The 16,130-nt window shown below is 44.9% G+C and overlaps 1 protein-coding gene across 3 annotated transcripts in view; it reads left to right on the forward strand.

Annotated features, from left to right (window-relative positions):
- Positions 1-1,049: 1,049 nt before the first annotated feature.
- The window catches only part of TSPOAP1 (TSPO associated protein 1), a 41,443-nt gene continuing 26,362 nt past the window's right edge, over positions 1,050-16,130 (forward strand). For 2 of the 3 annotated variants that reach the window (XM_026050128.1, XM_026050130.1), the window contains exons 1-7: positions 5,899-5,949; positions 6,348-6,452; positions 6,798-6,848; positions 12,256-12,439; positions 12,755-12,975; positions 13,552-13,661; positions 15,273-15,382. In XM_026050128.1, the coding sequence (XP_025905913.1) occupies positions 6,351-6,452; positions 6,798-6,848; positions 12,256-12,439; positions 12,755-12,975; positions 13,552-13,661; positions 15,273-15,382 (778 nt within the window). In that variant the 5' untranslated portion in view covers positions 5,899-5,949; positions 6,348-6,350. Of the gene's footprint in view, positions 1,225-2,113; positions 2,198-5,291; positions 5,382-5,826; positions 5,950-6,347; positions 6,453-6,797; positions 6,849-12,255; positions 12,440-12,754; positions 12,976-13,551; positions 13,662-15,272; positions 15,383-16,130 lie in introns of those variants that run through there. The other variant, XM_026050129.1, reaches the window with a different exon arrangement.

Raw genomic sequence — 16,130 nt, forward strand, 5'->3', positions numbered from 1 at the left:
TTTTTTTTTTGACTTTCTGCAGTGAAGCCATGAACTTAGACACAAACTAAATTAGACATAGATTTGATATTGTCCTACTGACTGCCTGTGAAGGGAGCTGAGTGATGAGCTTCGGTGTCTCAGTGCTGTAGATGTTGAGAGTGAAATGGGAGATCCTGTTTCCGATGAGATATCAACCAAAGGCCATAGGCTTGGATGGGATCCTAAATTCCTTGGGATAGTTCATTCCTCAGGTTGGCTTTGTTGATGCTAAAGATCTCCAGACCCCAAAATCTATTTATGAGGAGTAACTTTAAATCTAACATTGAAAGTAACATCCAAGTCCCACATCTTCCATTCACTTCAGGCCTTACCCTGTTGTCAGGAAGTTGTTYGGCAGTTGCCCTGCCAAGACGTAGMTCTCTCCTCCTGGAGTGGTTCTTGGTACTTCTGTAATTGGCTCTTTTTTTATGAGTGAGTGTCARTATAGATTGTGACAGTGAGATAGGAGTGAGAGGGACAGGTTTCCATGTGAGATTTGCCTTGTTCCTCCCTTTCTCTAGTTTGATGTTGGCACCCGTAAGACCCCGGCACACGTGCTGCCGTTTCAGTTCTTTGTGACTGCCCCCTGAGAKGTGTTTCTCCCTTTCTTAGCATTTCTTGCCTCCCTTTTCCTGCCTTTGCTTTCCAAAATTGTCACTGAAAGCCTCTTTGCCACTCCCTGCTATTGATGAGTGTCCTGTTCATTCTTCTGATGTTTTGCCTGTTGTTTTTACTGTTTTGGAGAGGGCCTGGAGGATGCTGCTCTTGCCTCTCACTGAAACCTTAGATGAGGCATGAATGGGAACTTGGGCTCGAGAGCCTCCTGGGGCCAGCTGCTGCCYGGCGGGATGAGCCGAGCTGGATCAGCTGGCTCTGGGCAGCGGTAGCTGCTCAGGGCAGGTCTCCCTTTGGCTCTCTAGGATATCAGCAGCCTTTTTTTCATATATAATGGTGCTGTTCRGAGAAGATTGGGGGTTTTGATGTGGAGCTTTGCCCACCTGTGCTKTCATTAATGCCTCTTCTCCCTTGATATGTGCGTTTTGCCTTGTCATTCTGGTTGTCTCTGAATTCACTGGCATCTCCCTTCCTCTTCAGGTGGAGTCAGGTGTGCTGCCTTTGGGACCTACTTGTGAGGAACATGAAAATTTCCCTCCGAAAAATGCAGTAACGGGACAAGAGAGTAGCCGACAGATAGAGCATCTGGTGAGTTGTGGCTCCTGTCTGTGGGTTCAAGAGGGCACTGGATAAATAGGCCTTTTCCTTCCGGAATGAAGCCAGTCTGTTTTCAGGTGAGGGAGTGCAGTACTTCTCCTTGGGGTTTTAATTGTGCAAACCAAACAGAGCCTTTGGGGACAGAAGTATTTGTGGGTGCAAGTGTTCGGTGAAATTGGGAAAGCCGAGCTAGGCACAACCGGGAAAACCAGCAGGCAGAGCACAGGCCTGGAGGATGTTGCTGTGCCAGGGATTTTGCAGAGCCTTGCAYGTGCTCACAGTGGAATATTTCAGGAGAAAATGAGAGGGGAAACACAGCAGCAGTGTCTGTTCTGTGTTGGATTTAGCCTTAGATGAACGTGGTGTGGCTAACGTGGGCCAGATRTTGTGGGAGGAATCCATCCCTTGTGAATTATTCCAGTAAACAAGGACTATTCACCCTGAGGTTCAGCAGCTCGTATCTGGGGGACCAAGAATGGTAGCAAGTAAATAGAAATAAAGGGACATCCCCAGAGGACATCTGCTCTCTGTTAGATGCCATTTGAATTAGAATAAGAGTTTATATAGCACAGCTAGTGTCTCAGGCTGGGTGTTTTGCTTAGCTCTCTCTTCTTTCTCTCTCAGAARACTATGCCCAAACATTGAAAGGGTCAGAGGAGAGAAGAAAGGGCCATAAGAAGAGCTGTTTGACTTGAAAAGTTTTAGGGTTTATTGCCTTTTTAAAACTTTCCCTGGATTTAAAAAAACTCCTTGTGTTTTTCCATTTTCTAAAGAAAACGGCAAAAACTTGTGTGGCATTGGGTCAGAGCAGCTACACTTGAATTTCTTGTACATTGTATGAGCATGGGGTTGCTGAYCTGCGTGTGCTTCTTTGCTGCAGGAATTTGAACTCAAAAAAAAGCGCAAAAAATGTGAAAACCTTGAACATGAAGTGAGGAAAAAGCATAAAAGATGCAAAGAACTAGTAAGTATTCTTGGTCCTTTCTGTTGCAAACATAATAGTAAAAWAGTTATTTGTAGCATTCTTTTCTTGGATATTCTTCTGCTTATCTCAGTAAGGGGTCACTAGCTTTTCTCCTGGTTTTAGCAGTGTTGCAAATGTGGGGCTTCAGTCCTTGAAGCTGCGTTTATTTAATCTTTCAGCTGGCGTGGGTTTCACTGCTGGATGAAACTCCKTGACTCTTACTAGTTTGGAGTGATTTTTACCATTTTCACAAGCACTCCAGAGAAGTATTATGAGGTTTCTACCWCTTGAGATGATAATTACAGATACTCATGGTCATTTCCTTGTGCTTCTCATTTGCTGGATGAGAAGCTGCCTCTGCAGGTCCTATCACAAGATCTGGATTTTTCCCTTGCATTTGATCTTTCCCAAGCATATTATCCACACGTGGTATTGTAACTGTCACAATGTTTAGTTTCACCCAAGGGTGTTGACTCTCAGTAGATGTTTTACATCTTGCTCAAAGCTCAGTTCAGGTCAGGCCTAAATAGCTGTCAGGCACAGCTCAGTCTCTTGCTCCCAACTTCTTGTTCATCTTACCTGCCTCTTTTAATTCCTATATTTTCACAAATGCTATTTTATTCTTTGATATGTGGTGATTCTTTATGTACTTTGGGTACAGTGCTGCCTTTCATATGGTATTATGTGTTAGAGCTTAAATTAAGGAGTATTGTTTGTTTGTTTGTTTTTTCTTTTCTGTTTTTCCTGCTGTCTGSAACTGCCTGCAAATGAGTGTAGCCTGAGGTGGAGATGGGCAGACCGATCAGAGTCAAGCAGTCTGTCTTTATCCACTAGTTACCTTACCCCTATTCCCTGTAGATCTGGCGTTGGACAAGGTGAAACACAACCTAATTGTTTATTCTTGGGCATTTGTGTCTCCACTTGCTTCCTGGTGTCTCCCTACAGTGTCGGCTGCAATTCTCAGCGTTTGCCACTGTTTCAAGATGCCAGAGCAGTGTCCTTGCTTTGCCTTCGGGAGCTGTCCAAAGCTATTTAYATATCTGGCCCTCTGGCTAGTTCCTTTGCTATTGAAAATTCAGGCAGAGACTTATGTGCATCTGTRTACAGTGAGCTAGGTCAGAGTATGGCTCCTCAAAAAAAGAAAAAAAAAGGTAAGATATACCTATATTAGGATATAAGAGATGCCAAGAGAAGGGACGTGCAGTCTGGCTGTCAGATCTAGTGGGGCTTTTCTCCAGTATGACTTGTTCAATTTGTTGTTGGCTTTTTTTTGCCATGCGTTACACACATTTGTTACTACCGAGTCGAAGCTGTGAGGAGCAGTCTTTCCTTCTGTGATCGCTACCTTGGCTAGATGCTTGGTTGCTGCAGCACCTTGGAGTGAGGCGTCTTGCTGCTGGCAGTGTTCATGGGCCGGGTTTCAGTCCAGGGGCATCTTTGGTAGCATTTGATCTGGTCCACTCAGAATCTGTTGTCTCTGTTGCTATTTAGATTATCTTAGTACATGGAAGAGGTCTGCTACCAGAAAAAGACATCACTTTTTTGTTTATCCTCTCGGAAAAGTCTTTCGGAGAAGTTATTCTATTAATTTTCCTAATTCTCTTAGTGCAGAGGGAAGATGTGTGCTGCYCTGTGCGAGCAGCCCCCCGCAAAGCTTGGTTGTGCCTTTATGGTGTGCACGAAGCACAGTCCCCCCTTCTCCTCTGSRTGCCTTAAGCACACGGCAGTAGAGYTGGCTGCTCRCCTCCTGCTCACAGGGAAGGGAATGCCCGGGTTAAGCATCCGGGTGGGAATGGTCTTCATCCCTCATGGTGCTCAGCCAGGCCTAGAAGTCATCAAGAGGGAAGCTGAAGTGCTCTGTGTTTGCTGCCCACATCCCCAGTGAAATGTGTTGTAGGAGTAGGAAGAGAAGTATCCTGTTAGGAACGTGGGGTATGAGACCTCCTCTTTGTTGAGTGTGCACGGAATAATATCTTCATTACAAGCTGACACACGTGGGTAAGGCCAAATCTGAGTGTGCTTCCTTATTGTAACATAAAATTTCTTGGAACTTGAGCTTCTTTGGGATTTCCCAGGAGCAGCAAGTCCATGAGCTGCAGTACTCTGTGCTGGAGAAGTGTCATTGCCTGCTTGCTTTGCTCGCTCAGTGCTGTTGGCCACTGTCGGGAGGAGGATTCCGGGCTAGAGGCCCCTTTACCTGTTTTATTTTCATGTCCTTAAGGGCTAAATAAGTCATKGGATGAGATGTTTTTGGATGGAAGTTTTTCTAGATCAGGAACAGACCAACTCTTCTTAAACTGCTGGGCCTGACACTCTGACAGTGTAGGGATAACCAGGAAATATTTGTATACAGTTTTGGCATGGGGGAGAGTTGGTATGTCTCGGTGGAGTTGTCGGTGTTGTGTTTCTGCAGTGATCTACAAGGCAGGCTGTGCAGAGCCTTGCAGATGGACTAGACCCAGCCAAGTCCCTCCGTGGTTCCATATCTCCTGCTTCCTGAATCCAGGAGATTCATGTCTCCTGCTTGCTCAGAGACACTGTTATCTACCATAGAGTGAGAGCTGACTCTCATTGCCTTCTTSAGTCCAGACTGAATCCTGATTTTTTTGAATTAGCTGTAGCTGTTTTGAACTTAAAAAAAAAAAAAAAAAAGRATTTGTAGTCTGTAACTCCTTTTTAGCCTTATTCCCAATAATATTCCCTCCTAAACTGAAATTTCTCAAGAAGACTTTTGTCTTGAACCAACAGTGAAACTTGCCAAAATGTAGTTGGAGATGGGGAATAGTTCCATATAGCAGCAGTTGCATGAGGTGGCACTGGAGCTGTGAACTAGGCAAGGGAATATCTTTTTCATTCTGTGCTTTGGGGCTACAGAAATAGAAAAAGAAACTTAAGAGAATACCTGATAAAGGATTGGTGCCTGTTTGAGCAGTGCCCAAAAAGGCTGCTATCTTGCAGCCTTCGAACAACATCACACCAGCATCCTGCAGCATCATTCAGCAGGAGCGGTGGAGCTACGTGTTTGACACTCAATAGGAGGTGCCAGGGGGTGAATGAGGCTCTTGCTGGACTAACACSTGCTGTATCTGGACAGGAGATCCAGCTGCAGGAGATACAGACTGAAAATGCACGACTGGCTGAAGAGAACTCGCAGCTAAGCCAGAGGGCTGGATGGGCAGGACAGGTAAAAAGCGGTATTTTTGTCTGTCAGATGGAGCATCAGCTCTGTAAGACTTTGAGAAGAACTTCCTAGAGTAGTAGGGTTTTAGGTTGCCAGCTTAGTAACTGTTGGGTGCCTGCCAGGGTGCCTGCAAGCACAGCAGTTTTACTGTAGAGTTTATTGTAGAATTCCTGTACGTAAGTGAGAGGCCCCTTGAGTTCATGTTTGGTTTGCCTGCCAAAATGACTTGTTAATGTATGGATAAGTGTACATCATATTGAGGACAAATACAAATGCATGAACACTTGATATTGATGAAAACCAGCGGTAGAGGGGATTGGTGTTTTTGATATCACAGCTAGGAGTCAGATCAGTAAAACAGTCTATTGGGATTTGAAAATAAATGGTCCTGTATTATTTATGTATTGACCATGGCTACTTGTGCTAATTGGCAAGCCTTTCTTTCCAGGTTGAATCTGAGAATGCTGACCTGAAGCTGCAGGTTGTTTTGGTTACTAAGGAACGAGATTCAGTGATTCAGACGAATCAAGGACTCCAAATCAAGCTGGAGAATCTAGAGCAGGTGCTGAAGGTCAGTACRACCCATATGGCTGGAAGAAGTGTTTTGAAACCCGGTGCTGTTTTGGGTGGCACAGGTGGTCTCGATGCTCTTTTTGTCCAGTTTTTGCATCTGTGCTTCTCTTGGGGAATCTTCTGTGCTGGCACCCTGGAGTGTGACTTTTCAAGGTGGGCAGAGGAGCTGGAGAAAGGCTGCCCCAGAGGTCTGGGTGGGAGGAGAGAGATGGTGGCCACCACCAAATGAAGCCATCTCTTTGGCTGTGCTGCTCTGCTTTATGGGAGGAATTTCTTTTTGCTCTGTTTAATGATGATGTGAAATACCGACGATATTTTGGTTCTGTGGCCTGTGAGAGGACATGGGACGATGCTTCAGYAGTGTTGTCCTTGAACTCTCTGTGACTTGTTCTGCAGCATATGAGAGATGTGGCTGAGCGAAGGCAGCAGCTGGAAGTTGAGCACAAGGAAGCGCTGCTGGTGCTGAAGGAGAAACAAGAGGAGGTCAGACGGCTGCAGCAGGTAGGCAGCGCACGAGGAAATGGACATTTTGCTCTCTGAATCTCTGGAGAGAGATGGGGCTTCCACACCACGTCTGCTTTGAGGGGCGGTGTAGGGAAGACATATGTATGCRTTTACCAGATAAAGTAACACAAGGAAGCATGTCTTTGGCTGTGGGAACTCTGTTATTTGGGATTTTCTCATGAATCCCAATTCTGATCTCTCAGTGCTGTTTGTCCATAGATCAGAGATGCCTTCAGCCAGCATTTTAAATCTGTTATGGGGTCTGCCAAGGTTATGGTAGTATTAGTAGGAGTGAACTTAGATAGGCTGCTTTTTTATTTACTCTTTCTTATTTCTTTGAAGGCCCAGGCAGAGGCAAAAAGAGAACATGAAGGAGCAGTACAGCTTCTAGAGGTAAGACAAAAGAAAACAAGACAGCTAAGGGGCTGCAGATTTGGTATCCTCTGTTTGTAATACAGTGTTGTTGATGCCCTGGATTTTATTGATTCTTGTGTGGAATGCTGTAGAGGGTGGGTCTGGCATGAGATAGTGCTGCTGTGCTAAGGTTCGGTTGTGGTGGCAGAGTCGTCGCTGGGTTTACAGTTTTGAGGGGTTCAACTGCAGCCTCTTGGGTCCTTGAATTAGGGTACTTCATTCGGACTGTGCCCAATACCTCTTTGAAGGCTGCATATAAGAACTAACCTCTGATTTGCCTACTGCCTTTTTCAGGATCTTCTGCAGGAAGAAAGAATACTTGTGTCCATATTACTTGATTGTGTGTGTGTGTGTGTGTGTGTATGCTATTTGTTAATGAAGAAAGGAGAAATGTGATCTTTACCTTAGTATAATATGCCATGAGGTGAGAGGCAGTTCTTTCATGCCACTTGCTAGTCTGGGACCACGAGTTCTTTGTGAAGAAGGGGCTTTGCCCTGGTGGCAGGTAACAATGATTCAGACTGGGGTTTTCGGAGAGCAGAAACACCTTAGGCTAAGTAGGGTGCCTCATTGTACATTTGGATAATAATGAGGCCTCAKGCTAATGAGGGCAAGAGCCTGACTGCAGCAGTGACGTACAGTCACAGTGAATCGTCTCTGTCCAGCACTGCTCAAGAGCTCTGTGGATGTTAGGAGCCCAGGAGGCCCTGCAGCATGGATAGAGCAGGATGGTAAGTGTCCCTGATAGAGGAGATGGCTTCGTGGCTGCAAACGGCATCTGTTTTGAGTGGCACTGATCAGGGTGTGCACTGTGAGATCCCCAATGTGCCAAGCTCCTACGGAAATTTCAGGTGGACTGAAATTGGGAAAATGTCATGGACAAGTGCTGTTATTTCCAGTATTGCCTGTTCCTTGGCTCGTCCCTGGGCTGCTGCTTTTGGCTGCAAAGATAAGAGCTGGGCTGATACAACCGCTTTTCCTGTCTCTGTTGACATTTAACTGGTTTCTTAGTAACATTTTAAGGGAAGAGAGATTTAATACACAACAGATGTCTTCTGAATTCATTGCAGGGTTGAAGCGGCCTCTCTGGTTTCAACTAGACAGCTACCTGTGTGGAGGAGGAAGGGGACAGTTATTTAAGACCTGAGAGGCTGGTTGTGCTCTTCCATGAGGGCCTCATCAGTTAAATACTCTTGTTTCCATGTTGCTGATACAGGGATGCTTTATGAGTCAGTAATACCAGGACGGCAGAAAGAAGAGAAGTCATTAAAAACTAGTGTAATCTCCATTCACAGAATCCCAGAGTGGTTAAGGTTGGAAGGGACCTCTAGAGATCATCTAGTCCAGCCCCCTGCTCCAGCAGGGACACCCAGAGCACGGGGCACCCAGTCGCATCCAGACGGATTTGGAAGACCTCCAGAGAAGGAGACTCCACCTYCTCTCTAGGCAGCYTGTGCGAGGGCTCGGGCACCCTCACAGGGAAGAAGTTCTTCCTCACATGGAGATGGAACTGCCTGGGTTTCAACTTACACCCATTGCCCCTCGTCCTGTCACGGGCCACCACTGTGAAGAGCTTGGCCCCCTCTTCCCTCYATTCTCCCTTCATGAACTTATGCATATTGGTCAGATCCCCTCTCAGCCAGAGAGAACAGGCCCAACTCRCTCAGTCTCTCCTTGTATGAGAGATGCTCCAGTCCCTTAATGCATTCCTGGGAGGTGTTTRAAGCCTGACTGGGCAAGGCTCAGAGCAAGCCTGCTCAGCCGACCCCGCTTTGAGTGGAGGGGTTTGGGCTTGTCGGCCTCCAGAGATGCCGTCTGCTGTTCTGCGATCCCCTGGTAAGGATGCCAGAGGGTGAGTGAAGGCGTGGGCTGGTTTCTCTGTGAATGGATGCTGTATGGAGACTGGAGCAGCTTGGACAGGAGACCTTAAGAGTTTACGGATATTGAGATGAAAGACCTAGAAGTGATTCTGAAGTAAATGAGGGCACAAGAGTCTCAATTGCCTTTTATGCTTCATAGCTGGAAAAAGTTGAGCCTAGTTTCACAGATCCAGTTTAGACTTTTGTTGGGGAATATGGTGATTAGCGCTTAGCTTAGCTTTGCTTGTCTCTCCTGACCTGGGAGTGGGATGAATGGCTGATCAGGCTACTGGCTACTTGAAATCTCGTCAAAGCTGTGTTCGAGCTGTGTCCTGCTTCCCAGAGCAATTTGGTCTCAGACCTGGGTAAAAGTCTGGCCAGAATGAGTCAGTTCTTTGCTGTTGAAAAGTGGTTGCAATACACTGGGAAAAGAAGGCTTGAAATTCAGCACTTGTTGCTGAAAGCTTTCCAAAATTTGAAGGTCCTCAAAAGATCCGTGCTTGTACATGAAACTTTTTTTTTTTGCGTTTGGATTTAGTTTAGCAAGTGTACGCTTGACTTGGGGTGATAATGCCAGTGTGAAACAGGGCAGATTTTGCACTGCTGTCATTGCTGATGTGATTTTATATCTCTTTTTGCTCTTTTCCTTGCTGACAGAGTACTTTGGATTGCATGCAGGTACTGATATAATCCTATTAAGTAGGATGTGTTTCTCCTCTGCCCTAACTTTGATAGTGGCTTGATGTGTCTACTTTAACTGTGTAAAAGATCGTGAGAATGTCCAAAAAAAAAAGTATTGAAAGGAGCTATCACTGCAAGTACCTACAAGTAGCACCACAAGCTGCTTTTCTGCTTAAAAGCTTTGCTTCCTCAATCAATTAGAATTTGGACCTTTTAGCAAACTTTGGAGCTAGCCATCCTCTGAACAGAAGATGGGACTCYAGAGTCTCCTCTTCTAAATTAAATATTTCTATGATTCTCAGAKCTCAAAAACCAGAAGATACAGAAAAAGGTAACAAGGGAGATTAGGATGGGCAACATCTTCCACCGTATTATAGCCAAGAAAGGTGTCTGGGAGGACAAGAAGTTGCTGGTGGGGATGGGTCTGGCTTGGTGGGAAAATAAGTTGCTGAATTGCTGGTTACGCTCACACCACCCCGCTGTGCTCCCTGCTCTTGCAGCCTGTGCCAGGAGTCATGCTGCTCASTTGCAGGTGCTCTGTGGCTCCTTCTTCTTCCCCTTTTGGGCTGAGCATAGACACGAAAGTCATCCTGCTCTCCCGTGTCTGCAGTTGGGCTCCTGCTGGTTCCCTGAGGTTCCGGACCATCTCCTCAGATTCCCTTGTCCACCTGCTTTGCAGCACTGTCCTGGGAACTCGCTGCCTGCCTCCTTGTGTGTGAATGCCAGAGCAGTCTGCTGGACTAGGCATTGTTTGCAATGGGACAGAAATAATTGGGGATGCTTGTGCATTGTTTTGAATAACACAAGATGTAAAAGACACCTGACCAGTTAATTAGGTATCTCAGAATTAAACTCAGGATTATCCAGGATATTGGCTTGGCCACCACTATAAATGGATTTAAACGGTGATTAACAAACTTACAGGATGGAGGTTTATGATGCTATTAGACACAACATCCAGATGCATCCACTGCCTCAGGTCTCCAGATCCCAAGGTGAAGAACCCTCTGTGGTCCCTCAGTCATTTTGTATTTGCTCCTTTTTGAAGACTCTGTCCCAAGGTGGGATCAGGGACAAGGTGCAGGTCCAGAGGAAGCCCTAGTTTGATGCAGTACAGTTGTCCTTATAGTCTGTATTTTTTTTCATTAGAACACAATGCTTAGAGAGGAGTGTTTATGTTATAAATCTTAACTGAGATAAATATAAGCCCTCATGAGTTCAGAGAAATCCTAGGTAATACAGCTTCAGTGATTAGGAAGGCCTAAAAAAAAMCCAAAACCAGAAGGTAAGCAAAAGAATGTCAGCTGTTACCATTGCTTACAGAAAAGCCTCATAAGTTAAAAACAAGYCTCATGGTTTCTTTGAACCCTTGGACAGATAGTAGTGTCAGAGCACAGAGCTTAGTGCTGTGTGTTTTTATATCTCTTAAATTACAGTACTGAAGCGGTAGTTGTGGATATCTGGAGGGTAAGGGAAGGGCTGTGGTTTTTGTTTGTATTTCTGGTGTGATGTGGCAGAAGGAAAGAGAAGTGGAGAATGCACAGATACTTCTGGAAGCGGTTCATGAAATCCAGTAACACCTTTCGTTATAGAGACGGCTTCGCTTGCCAGCCTCTGCAGTGAATTTCTGTTGAGGCATTTCCTGAACAGTAGTTTTGTCTTAAAGACAGAAAGCTCCTAGCCAGTTAGTAGGAAACAAGAGATTGGCACGTGGATGTGCAGAACGTGGTAGGGAGTGAGCTGGAAGGGTTTTGCAGTCCTCTGAGACAAGAGAGACAGCATCCTCCAGGCCAGATGTGTTTTAGAGCTGCTTAACAAGCAGCTTTTCTGTCTCACCAGACATTTCAAGGCTCGATTCAGTTTTTGAAGTAGAAGGAGGAGGAGGCATTTCAAAAAAATTTGTAGAGCAGAAAATTTGGAAGAGCACGTTCAGTGTGTTCTATTTTGATGCGTCTTACCTATGCAGAGAATTAGATGAGTGACTAGGAAGCCTGATGTGATCTCAGCCTGGAGAGGAAGAACGGGAATAGGAAGCACTCAGATGTCACCTCCTGCAAGGCAGAGCTGCACCTCAGCCAGATGCACTAACATCCAACTAAATAAGTTAGGTTTCCTGCATGAACTCTGTTGAAGAACTACTGATTAGATGACCAAATGCTGTCCAGCATCAGTGGCTCTTGTTCAGGCGTTACCTGAATTGCATCAGCGGGGGCTACAGTGAAGTGGTCTTTGAACGTGGAGTGAGCTGTCGTGTGGTGGCAGGAGTGCTAAGTTGGGGTCTCCTGGGAATGCAGCTGCGACAGCTGGGGAGTGTGCAGGGGGAGGGTAGGGACAACTGAAAGGGTGGCCAGGACTTGACAGCATTTTGGGTGGGGAAGAGGCAGAGATGGTAGAAAAAGAAGAATACTAAGAAATGGAAACATTTTTCCCTTCTCCAAGTAGGAACGAGTATTCTCAATCTTTCTGTTTTCAGGGCTTGTTTTTGGCACATCTCACCTTTTCTTGTGTAAACCTTGGACAGGAGATTTATGCTAAACCCCAGCATTTTGGGAATATTCCCGATTCAGGAATTCTGAATTGGATCCTGAATTGAATCCTAATTGAATCCAGTTTCTGAATTGAATTTGTAGTTGGCTTCCTAAGAGGTGATGCGTCTGGAGTTCTCAAAGAACAGACATGGAGCTGCCAACTCCTATTGAGCATTCCGGGACTGGGGACCCTTTTAGGTCCTTAGATGTTGAGTATTACTTATTTTCTAAAAAGATGCTGCAAAGAGAAATGCTGTCTGGAGGCCTCTTGGTGGTTTCCATATGTCCTTACATCTCACCTTGTGCCTCTCTCTTCAGGCTCGGGTGAAGGATCTGGAAGAGCAGTGCCGCAGTCAAACGGAGCAGTTCAGCCTCCTGTCTGAGGAGCTCAAGCAGTTCCGGCTTCAAACGGGAAAAATTGACCTTCTCACCTCCACGCTGGTCACTTCGGAGCCTCCTCTCGCTCTGTGCAGCTCCACCCCGCAGCCCCCCTCGGAGAAGGGTAATTGCTGGGTTGGCAAGCAGGTCTTTGGAGAAGTCTGTTGTCATTGGTGCAAGTGCAAAGGTGTAAAGAAACTGCTCAGCTTTTCACATCTCTCTGGTTTACTCTGTCTCTCATAAATACCTTTGTTTTGGAGTCATGAAGGAAAACCCAGCCCTTCTCTGACCAAAGGGAGCCCTGGTTATCTAGTCCGTTGCACTGTTAAATAAATCCCTTTTTTAGAGACATGAGCTGCTTCAAAGGCACACTGGTATTCACTGCTGATCTTGTGTTCTCCGTATGCCTAAAAGCAACAAACAGATTATTTTATTGCAGATTCAACTATTGTTCCTGCACTGCTGACTCACCAGGATACAAAGAAGATTCACAATGAAGAGGTTCAGTTGGAAACCTTACAGCGGATGCCAGATGCCACTGTGGGCTCTCCAGTTGTTGCTACCAGCTCTCACAAACAAGCCAAGAAGGTGGAATCCCAGTCAAGCTCTTCAAAATCTGAATCCATGCACAACAGTCCCAAATCCTGCCCGACTCCAGAGGTCAGTATGGGAGACCCATCAGGGCTCTCTCCTTTTTAAGTCRAGAGAGAATAAACGCACTGCCGAATTTCCTCGGTCTTGCATTCCTTCCCTCCTGACTGCCTGAAATAAATGGTTGTGAAACATTAAAAAATTGAAAATCTATAAAGGCTTTGGATGTTCCTTATCTTTAATTCTAATYTGTACAAGTTGTACTGCTCCAAGAAGAAAGCAGTTAACGTGCTATGGTGACCTCAGATCACTAGATCAGGGTGGCCTTGACTTTGTCTGGCTGAGGCTTGAAGCCTTTCAAGGGTGGAGATCCAGTGTCTGTGTGGGAACTATCCCAAGGCTTCATTCCTCTCCCGGGAAAGAAATTTTCCTAATATCCCACACGAACCYTTGCCTGTTACTACTCGTACCACACCTCATCAGGCAGTCTTAGGTAGTCCCAGTGGGCAACGAGCATCACACACCAGCTCAGAGGACTGGTTCACTGCTCTGGAGGTCCTATGAGTGTTCTCTTTTCTGGTTTGTGCCGTATCTTATCTTCCATCTTCAGTGGTTTTTCTTTGTTTGTTGGTGGTTTGTTTCAAGGTGGACACTGCAAGTGAAATGGAGGAGCTGGATGTTGACAGCATCTCTCTAATTCCCGAGTCAGGCGGCCACGGCCCTGCAAAACTGCAAGTCTTCTTAGCTCGATACAGGTACCGTGTCATCTCTTGTGGTCTTCGGAGGTTAGACAGGTTATCTCACAGTTGGCTTCAACCTGGTCTCCAGCATAAGCCACTGCTAAGGATGGGTATTAGTGTGTTTGTGCACCTGTGTATTCATTCATAGGAATTTTGGGGTGCTGTATTACTGGCATAAGCAAATTCACTGCACTTAGTGTAATGAAAACCTARCAGACTCATGAGTTGGTCAGTGAGCAGCACCGCTTGAAACTTTACTTTTGAGAAAGGTTTTGGGTGGAAGGTTGAATTTTCAATTGACACATTTCATGAAATATGTGATTTCCACAGAAGAGTCTAGTTTTCTCCAAGAAAATCTCATATGTAAGCTCAATTTATATATTAAAATTTTGGCTCAAGTCTTTATGGTTGAAATAAAATAAATAAAAAGGATGAGGCAAGAAAATCTACATTGAATGAAGCCATTGTTTTCTGATAAGTTCCTATCCACTGAGCTGTTATGGTTAATGCAAATCCATATTCACAATGAAAAGAATTTTGACATATCCTTCACCTCTTAGGCTATGGAGAAGGAAGAAGAAAATTGTAGTGATTCTGTGCTTGAAAGGGGCAGGTTAAACATGATCTGTGTGCTCAGTTTGAAGTTTTGGGCTTACAAGATCTCAGCAAGCTCRTAGAGAGGATGACCTTGCTTTGGCAAGCTGGAATCCCTCTTAAAGACCAAAGAGCAGCAATTAGCAGTAGGTGATTGTGAAGGCAAGACATCTCTTGAGGCCTTTTTAAGTTGTAAGTCGTCCAATTAGCTCCATCTGTGGTAGATTCTCAGCGGATCCTACCTCCAGGTAGGTTAGAACTACCTGGAGCACAAATCCAATTACCAATTTATTTAAAATGTGGAGTTATAAAAGCTCCACTAGCATGAAAACGTTAAGCTGCAGTCCAGCAAAGGGAGAGGTATAGCTTGGATCCTGAGGACTGGATGGTTGTGATGGAAAATGCGAGCTGCAAGCATTTTCTTCATTCTTATGTAACATTCTTTTTGCCCAAATCAGGTCATTCAGGTTTTGCACATAAGAAGTTTGAGATTCAGTGTTGTGCTTGTCCCTGACAGCTTTTTATCTGGCTAAGYGTATCTTAAATGCTTTGGGCATTTTCAGTGTTTTTTCAAAACTATTATGTGCATGAAATGTAGAAAGTTATTTACAAAATATGGTTGCTAATGCAGGTGGTTTTAAAAATGTCAATTTTAGAAATGCTGAATCATGTAACTTGTTTATTTAGTATCTTAACATGCAGAAAAAAAMCAGTAGTCACACAGATAATTCAAATAAGCACTTTTTAAAAACACGTTTTCTTGCATTACGCTGATCTGATTCCTTCAGACTTCACAAGACATCTGTTGTACTACTCAGAAAAGTTGTTCTAGATGCTGCTTGAATATGGAGCAAGATGTTACTAGCTATATATAGACCCCAGAAACTAGGGTCTTGACCCTTCTCTGTGGAATTAGCTGCTTGCAAAAAGTAGATGCTGTTCCAGTGGGTTTAAGCTTCTCTAACATCACAGCTTGCAAGTGTTGTTACAAGTTACCGTACAAAGTAAGTTTTCTTCCTGTAACTATTTCAGCTACAATCCTTTTGATGGACCTAATGAAAACCCCGAGGCTGAGCTTCCSCTCATTGCTGGAGAGTACATTTACATCTATGGAGACATGGATGAGGATGGCTTCTTCGAAGGTGCGCTTGAGTGGAATGGCGTGTGACTCAGCTGCTGTGGAGATCTGATCTCCTTGAAAAATCAGAGAGAAATTTCGTTTAGCTTAAAATTACTMGATAAAGCTTTTGTATCCAAGGATATTTTGTTGGAAGAGAGAGCAGATTATGTTGGAAAAGGGTTYGTTTATGTAATGATTAGTTAAATCTAAGAAATGACATCCTGGCCTGGTGAATTSAGTTCACTTTCGGTTGAACTCCAGGTTCCATGCACATGTCCCTCCCTAGCCGTGGAGAGAAGCAATGTTCAGTCCATAGGCCCCTTCTGCATTCCCKCTTTCCATAGGCTGCGTCGTGAGCCATAGCCTGAAGACACGTGATGGTCTCAAATGCCTCCTGCTCTTTGAGGCAGAGCAGGGCTTGAGCTAAACAGCCAAAAAAGCCTTTGTCCTGTTTGGTGTCCTGCAGTGCATGTCTCTTGACACCTTTGAAAACTTGGTCCTGCTTGATTAATAGGCAGCTGTAATTGAAACTGTGAATTGTGGCCTGCAAATTTGTAATAAAACTTCCTTGTGGAGCTGCCGTGCTAAATTTTTATGGGCTAAGCTCATAGCTTACTTGGGTGCTTTGCACGAGCTGAGTCAAATGCATGGCATGTTACTTTGCTTGTTCTCTCACTGCTCTGGCTTGCTCCTTGTATTTCGAAGCTTCTTGGTTATTTCTTTGTTACTTGAAGAATGAAAAAGGTTATTCTTTATTAACATTTCTTGCT

The sequence above is a fragment of the Nothoprocta perdicaria genome, unplaced genomic scaffold (genome assembly GCF_003342845.1).
Source record: "Nothoprocta perdicaria isolate Ctin4 unplaced genomic scaffold, notPer1 scaffold_66, whole genome shotgun sequence".
Lineage (NCBI taxonomy): Eukaryota > Metazoa > Chordata > Aves > Tinamiformes > Tinamidae > Nothoprocta > Nothoprocta perdicaria.